The 7,781-nt window shown below is 55.5% G+C and overlaps 1 protein-coding gene across 1 annotated transcript; it reads right to left on the bottom strand.

The window, feature by feature from the left end:
- Positions 1 to 1,748: 1,748 nt before the first annotated feature.
- ZFP36L2 (ZFP36 ring finger protein like 2) lies at positions 1,749 to 5,991 on the bottom strand. Its single transcript, XM_069494441.1, has 2 exons — positions 5,672 to 5,991; positions 1,749 to 5,133 (listed from the first exon to the last, which is right to left on the bottom strand). The coding sequence occupies exons 1-2, from the start codon at positions 5,720 to 5,722 to the stop codon at positions 3,700 to 3,702; spliced, it is 1,485 nt and encodes a 494-aa protein (XP_069350542.1). The 5' UTR covers positions 5,723 to 5,991; the 3' UTR covers positions 1,749 to 3,699.
- Between the last annotated feature and the right edge of the window lie 1,790 nt (positions 5,992 to 7,781).

Genomic DNA, 7,781 nt, shown 5'->3' with positions numbered 1-7,781 from the left:
CGGTCAGTTCTAGATGGGAATTCTGGTTTGTCCTTACTTGCAAGTTTTACTTCTTTTCCCTTAATTTACAAGAAAACGTTCCTGAGGGTGACCAAGCCATAGTGGAGTTTTGTTTGCTGTTACTTCCAGCCGCTGCAGAAAGACAATGACCTGGTTCCCTCCACTGGTCAGGGCAAGAGGAAACTCTGAACGATCCCCTCTAGCTTTCCACGCTCCACTGAGCCTAAAGTCTAAAACTTCAGATCCCAGCAGCTGGGCTTTCAAACAAACCAATTTTTAAAAATGAATGTGGCTTACCCCATAAAAAAAAGTCTAACATTCCAGCTGATCAAAAGTACTTGTTTAGAAAAATAAGTTTTGGAATGAAGTGGAAACAAGCCCTTTGAAATGCAGCTTAGCCTAAATAGCCCCACATTTTAGACTTTTCCTCCCCATTGCACATTCTTTATGGTGTAGAGGTCCGGGAGCCTGCAGGGTCTTCACCCTGCCTGAGCCCTCCTTGGCCTGCAGCTTCCCCTCCCCCGCTGCTGAGGCCTTCAGTCAGGGGCTGGCCTCTGGGAGAACTTTGAAACTGTTCCCCATCCCTTTTGGCAGCGCGCACCAAGCACCAAAACGCTCCAGTTAACACCAGTGCAATCATCGTTAACGTGAAACAGCTGCCCCGGGCCTGGTGTTTCCACCAGACTGCCCTCCGGCCCCTGCCGGCTCAGCTGTGAGTCACCGGAGACCCTGGCTAATGCAGGGCCGGCAAGCAGGGATGCAAGGATTGATAGAGCCCAGCTGTTGCAGATGAGAGAGCAAACTATTGCTAAATCTCTTACCTACTTTGGAAAAAGTATCTGAACTGTGTGTGTTTGTATGAGCTTGGGGGTGGAGAAGAAAAAACACGAATCAGTTAATGAACCTGATTTTGTTTTTCAAGTGATTGTTTTAAAGTTAGGAAAAACCAGTCACCATAATAAGATTTTGTTCAACTGCTTGAGAAAAAAAATCAACGCAGTCTTGTTTTCTTCCTTTTTCAAGACCTGGGTTGGATTTGCTTTTTGGCTACTTAGAGTCCTCTAAAGCACAGATACTAATGCCTTTTGCATAAATAACTTGTATGTGCTCATTCCCAGAGGAAGTTGTCTGTGTAAACAAACATTGCCCAGATATAAGTTTAACCTGTTTAATCTTCCTTCCCTTCTGCTCTCCTCTGAACGAGAACACAACCAAGCTTTGCAAAATCCAGGCAAAACCCCAGTTCAACCACCCAGGAAAAGCCCGGCGCAGCCTTCCACCTCCAGCTCAGCACTTAGGCCAAGCAGGCCACAGGCTGGCAGAAAGATCCTCCTCCCCTTCCCCACCCAAGCAGTTGTTTCCTGGGAGTCCCAGCGAAAAATCGGACCTTCAGCTGCCACTGCAGCCACGTGATCCAGCCCTGGTGACTCACAGGCGGGCCACACCCCTTCAGGCCTTCCCGCCAGGCCCTGCCACCAGCCAGCCAACTCTGGGATGCATCTTATTACCAAAGGGAACTGCTAACTAATGCCCTTGACAGTCCAAATAATTACTTTCTTTCAGCTAAAAGAACTTGCTATAAAATACATACAGACGCAAGTGGACGCACAGCCAGTTTTCCCAAATCTCCCCCACACTCCCAAGATGTGGGGGAGGCCTGACAAGGCAGTGGGAAGCTAGACAGCTACACATTTGTTTAAAAAGAAAGCTATCTTACACGTTAGTCATTTTTTTTTTTTCCCAAAAATTTTATTGGGGGAAAACTACAGAACATTTACAGTACAATGTTTACAGTCACAATTTGTAGTGAACTGATTCCCCAAAATATATTACAACTCAAGTTGACTTATCTTGTTACATTCAAAAACCTACTCTGTCAAAGTAGTCCAGAGAGTACATACATAGTGCTCCAACTGTACCTACGTACAAACAAACTAAAGCTACTGCTCATTCATCCGCTGTCCAGGAAAGCTTGGGAAACATTCCTGCCTTTCTACATGGAAAAAAAAAATAGTACAAGTTTGGGAATTTTCTGTAATATTAAACAAGGCATATTCATGTACTACATACCATTTCAGCGCTAAGAGGTGGCCTCTTCACTTTATAACTATATAAAAAAAAGTGGTAAAATCTTTTCCTTTTGTGCAGTTGAACCCATCCTACATTCAGATTCTCTCAAGCACTGATAAACAAAATACTTATTTGGTTGAGGAAGATTTAAGGCAAGTTCGGGCCCTTCCAAAGGCACTGAGAGACTACCCCCCCATTATTGCTACATGTCTTGATACTCAAGAGTATGTCACAGTAGAACTGGTGGAATAAGCAAACATTTTTTGCTAGTTTATAAAGTTGGAATTAGAAAAGCATGCCACATTTAGGCCTGATTGCAAAGTATGTGGTCATTTTTTCCTTTAAAGTTGGATGGGCTACAACCATTATACATTCTAAGAAATCTCATAAGATGTTCCTCAAACTATTTCCACAGCATCAAGATAGATTTCTGTACAGAAATCATGCAATCTTTCAAAATTTACGTAAACAAGGAAAGAAATTAATGAAATAAATATTACATACAATCTCTTAAATTAAGAATTTTTTACTCATTTACAATAAAATAACCAAGTGAAGTTACAAAAGGCATATATTACTGTGAAAAGAACATACACTCCACATTTTGCCGATTAATAATGGCAATCATAATTTAACATAATAAAAGAATATATATCTATTGCTTTTCATCATACTTGATAAATACAGTATGAACAATTTTCAATGTATACTTTTCACAAGATAATAAATAAGTTAAATAGTTTTCATATTGAGTTGTGGTGCAGTGGTGCGAATCAACTCAAAATAGCTAAAAATTCAGCAGTTATTCCCCAACAATTACAAACTAAGCTCTGCCCAAGGCTTCCAGAGAGCAGACAAAATGGTTTTAAACTAAACATCCACGAAGTGGTGGCAATGAAACCAGTAACCAGTATGAAACTTTGGAATGCAGGGTTTTTTGTTTCTTTCCCCCAGACATATATAACTTTGTTAAAAAAAAAACCAAAAAAAACCAAAAACAAAACAACAACCCCCCCCCCCCCAACTCTATGGGGTTGAGGGGTACTATCAAGGCATATTCTTGGCAGAAATATTGGATTCTAAAAGCTTATAGATTTAGCAAGGTGGTGGTTGGCTGGTTTGTTTACACTGGTCTGAGAAACAATTAGGAACTTCTTTCGAGATAAGAGTTCCCACATCTGGACTGTAACTAATGCTTTTCAAGTGAAGAGATGGAATGGTGGTTGGTAGCTGCTGGTGCTGGGTTGATTTTTCCTGAAGTCCCAAACTCATCGAGACCTAAAAAAGTTTGGTTTTTTTGTTCTATTCGCATCACAACTGCCCTGTTGTGAATATTTTGTTCATCAACACAAAAAGTTCGTTGGCTTTCTTTTTTGCTCAACAAGAATGAAACTTCGTAATAATAAAAATAATAAAAAAAAAACAAAACAAGAGGAAACCGAAAAAGGAGGGGTGGGGCCCCTCCCAGCACAGAGTTCGAGTCCAAGTGCTCGGTAGGGTCCGCAGTCTGCCTGAGGCCTATGTCACCCCCCACCCCGTGCCCCCAGCAGGGGGGAGATGGCGAAGGGCATCCTCCAACACCCCCAGAACGGCCTTCCCTTCCTTCCTCCTCACTGGCGCCCTCCTGCCTCAGTCGTCGGAGATGGAGAGGCGGCTGAAGATGGGCAGCCGGCGGCCGGGGTCGAGGCTGGGGGACTCGGAGCCGCTGAGGCTGCCTGAGCTCAGGGAGCCGCTCAGGTAGCTGTCGCGGTCCGACAGCGAGTCCGGGGGGCTGGGGGGCGCGTCGAACACCGGTGACTCGGACAAGCGGCGCGGCAGCTGGAAGCTGAAGGGCGGCGAGGGCGGCGCGGCGGCACCGGCGGGGAGGGGCGCGCTGGGCGGCGCCGGGGGCTGCGCGGGGGGCGCCAGGCCCTGCTGCTGCTGCTGGCTGCGGTAGTAGGCGGCGGCCGCCACGGCGGCGAAGTTGTGGGTCTGGATGGCGAGCGGCGTGATGAGACTGCTCAGCTCCGGGCCGAAGGCGAAGGCGTTGTTGGCGCAGGAGGCCGACGAGCAAGCGGCGCACGGGGCGCCGGGTGCCAGCAGGTCCTCGGCGCCCCCAGCGCCGTAGAGCAGCGCGGCCGCGGCCGCTGCCGCCGCGGCGGAGGCGCAGCACGTCGGGGCGCCGGAGGGCGTGGAGGCCGCAGAGGCCGAGGAGCAGGAGGAGGCGGAGGAGGAGCAGGAGGAGGCCGAAGAGCAGGAGGGCGGTGGCGGCGTGCGCGACGTGGGGCTGTCAAGCAGCAGCGGCGACTCTAGGCCCCCCGGGGGCTGGTGGTGGCCCGACGGGAAGCCGGAGAAGCTGAGGCTGTGGTGCAGCTTGGGCCGGGGCTCCCGCGGGAAGCCCAGGTGCAGCGCGTCACGCGCGCTGAAAGTGCGCAGGTCCCCGGAGGCGCTCCCCGACGGTGCGGGCCGCCGCTCGTCGGCGTTGTGGATGAAGTGGCAGCGCGGCCCGTAGGGGCAGAAGCCGATGGTGTGGAAGGTGCGGCACAGCTCTGTCTTGTACTTCGGGTGCCGAGTCAGGCTGCGTAGCTCGTGGAAGCCGTGCGCGAACTGGCACTTCTCACCATACTTGCACGTGCCGCTCTCTTCGAAGGGCCGGCACAGCTCGGTCTTGTAGCGCGTGGAGTTGATCTGGGAGCCGCCGCCCCCCTTCTGCTGCTGCTGCTGCAGGTGCAGAAGGTGCTGGCTGCGCTCGCCGTTCTCGCTGAACGAGCGGTCCCGGAATTTGTTCTCCTTGTTGAGCAGGGCTGTGCCGCCGCCCCCTGACGGCTCCTTGAGGGTGCCGTAGGAGGCAGGGCCGCCAGCCGCCACGCTGCCACAGCTGCTGCCGTTAGCGGCGCCCGGGAACTTGGGCGAGCAGCTGCCGGGGCTGGGCGCGGGGTGGGCGAGCGCGTGCAGGTTGCTGGCCGAGTGCCGTCTGAGGAAGCCCGGCGCGAAGCCGGAGCTGGGGGCGGCGGCCACGGGCGTCCCCACCGCCTTCTTGTCCAGCATGTTGTTCAGATTGAGGTTGGCCAAGGATTTCTCCGTCTGCCAAAGGGAGGGGAGCGGGGAAAGGATGAAAAACGGAAGGGGAGGGAAGTGTTGGGGCGAGCTGCAGAGAACTCCAACCTGGTTCTTCTTTTTTTCCCCCTTTTTGCGGATTTCGAGTCGGCCTCCACCCTCCACCCATGCACACGCAAAAGCAGCAAGTTCGCGTTGGACGCAGCGGGTTAGTGGAGGACGCCCACCCCGGGCCGCGCTGGGTCTCGACATGTGATCTTCTGCCCGTGGGCCGCCGGGGTGGGCGGCGCAAACACCGTCCGGGAAGCCCCGGGCAGCGTGGCCGCGGTCGGCTGCGGAGAAACTAAACAGCTACGGCAGCTCCCTCCTGCTCTTCCTCCCTCCCCGGTCCTTCTCTCCGCCTACGAGTCGCTAGCACACACTACTGCAAACTCCGGGATTTTTCCCGACCGAAAGTCAAGGTGGGGAGGGCCCCCCCCCCTCAAATCCAAGGACAGAGGCAAAGTCTGAGAACTCGAATGGCTTCTGCTTGCCCGCCTTCCTACCTTCCTGCTCCCCGGCGTACCTTGCACAAGAAGTCGATATCGTAGAAGGCGGACAGAAGTGTGGTCGACATGTTTCTGGGTCCCGAAATGGTCGGAGCTGCAGGCAGGGAGGTCGGGAGGAGCCCTCGGGGCGCCGCGGCCGGGCTCGAGCCACGACGAATAACGGGCGAGGGGCGGGGAGGGACGAAAGTTTGCTGGGGGGGCAGAAAAGAGGGAAAGGGAAGCGGCTCGGACTGGCTAGAGGGTGGCCTGGAGTGCGGAGTGGGGGGAGAGGAGAGAGAAGCAAAGAGGGCTGCTCCGCGCCCCGGGGTGCCCGGCCCGCCCCCCCCCGCGGAGCCGACGGCAGCTCGCGGACTGCTGGAACTCGGCAACCCGCGAGCGCGCGCCCTATATAGAGCCTGGGAGCGCGGCAGCGGCAGGGCGGGCGCGCCGGGGGAGGGGACAGAACGCTGACCCCGCCGGGGTCTCCAGGCAACGCCGCCCGCCGGCTCGCGGACGTCAGGCGCCTTTCTGGCCTCCCATTGGCCGCCGCCAATTTTTTTTTCCTTTGGGGGAGGGGGCGGGAGGCCTCGGGGCGGGGCGGGCTGCCTGGGCGCCCGGGGCAGCGTGGAGAGCTCGGCCCAGATGGGTGCTGCGAGGTGGCGGCGGGAAGCTATGGCTCTCGTCCTCTGGGGCTGCAGTGTTGGAAAGCCCCAGCACGTTCAACGTGCCCGGGATTCTGCAGCTCCGGACGTGTTTTCCCCCGCCCGGTCCTCCCGGGCGGACTTGTGGAGCTTTTATCTCCCACCCTCGGTTTTGCACTGGGCGCGGGAATTGCAAAATGCAAGAATATTGCAACCGTCCGCGCGGCTCGGCTGGTTTGCAAAGGGTGTTCTGGCTGGCAGGCCGGGGCTTGGGGCTTGAGTCCCGTAGGTGGCTGCTCCAGCCGGACCGCACGTGGAGACGCGGTGGGGGTGGGGGCAGGAGCGGCCACGCGGGCGGCTGCTGCAGCAGTCTTGCCCGGAGGAGCCTGGGCCCGTTTCTCCGCCCCCCTCCCCGCCCAGGCTCAGTAAACAGGGCTTGAGCGCCGGGGCCTGCCGGGCAGGGATGAGTGTCTGAGGACAAGGCGCTGGCTTTGCTAATCACATCACAAGACCTTGAGCCAGGGCCAAAGGCGCGGAGTGGCGCGGGGCGTCCCGGGCGGGGGAGCCGACTCCGAGGAGGGGAGGAAAGGCCGGGAGAGCCGTGCAGGCATGGAGGCGACTTCCCGCCACCCCTTCTGTCTGCTGGTCGGCCCGGCCTCCCCAGCGCTCTCAGGGCTTGGGGTGCAGCTGCCGGCCCAGGCTCCCCGCCCGGCACATCCTGGGCCTGTCGTGCCCTCCAAGCTCTGCCCTCTCCGGCCTTGGGGGCCGGGGGACGCCGCACCCTGCCTTAGCTCGGTGGGGGCTGCAGGATCTCGCTGAGGCAGACCCGTGGCCCAGGTGGAGCTCCCCTCTCTTTCTCTCGCCAGCCCCACACCCCAACAGCTTGCACTAAGAAATGCGCTTTGCCAACAGGCGCTCCGCCCTTGTCCGGTACGGGGCAGACACCCCCACCTAGCGCCCAGTGAGGCTAAAGCCGCTGACAGCCCCACTCGGGCGGATCCGGAGCCCGGTCCAGGGCACTTCTCACTCCGCGTCTATACAGGCTGCCAAAAAACTGGAGCCGGGCCCACGGTTTCACCCACCTGGCAGCCCACGCCACAAGTGGGCCCAAGTTGTAAGGTCCAGGACCCGCCAGGGAAAGAAGCTACGTGACCCACACCCGCTTCCCCAATCGATCTTCTTTCTTGCTGTGTCTTCTTGCACTCATTGGGGCATTTGGTGCTCACTGTGTCAGTTAACCTGGAACAGAGTGAGCTAGGCCTGTCCCTCAGGGAGCTGAGACGGCTGTACTCCCCTCACTGCCCAGGGAACCATAGTGCAGGGTAGGACTGAGAAGACTTTAGGATCAGGAATGCTGGCCTGGAGTTCAGGCCCTGCCCCTTGCAAGTCATGTGGTCTTAGGCAAATCACATAATCTCTTTGGTAGTTGGGTTTCCTTACTTGTAAAACTAAGACAGCTTTCCTGCTTCACTCATCTCTCACCTTTGTTGGGATGCAAATGAGATTA

The sequence above is a fragment of the Eulemur rufifrons genome, chromosome 19 (genome assembly GCF_041146395.1).
Source record: "Eulemur rufifrons isolate Redbay chromosome 19, OSU_ERuf_1, whole genome shotgun sequence".
NCBI lineage: Eukaryota > Metazoa > Chordata > Mammalia > Primates > Lemuridae > Eulemur > Eulemur rufifrons.
The sequence above is the reverse complement of the archived record's forward strand: the minus strand, read 5'-3'. Positions and strand labels throughout refer to the sequence as shown.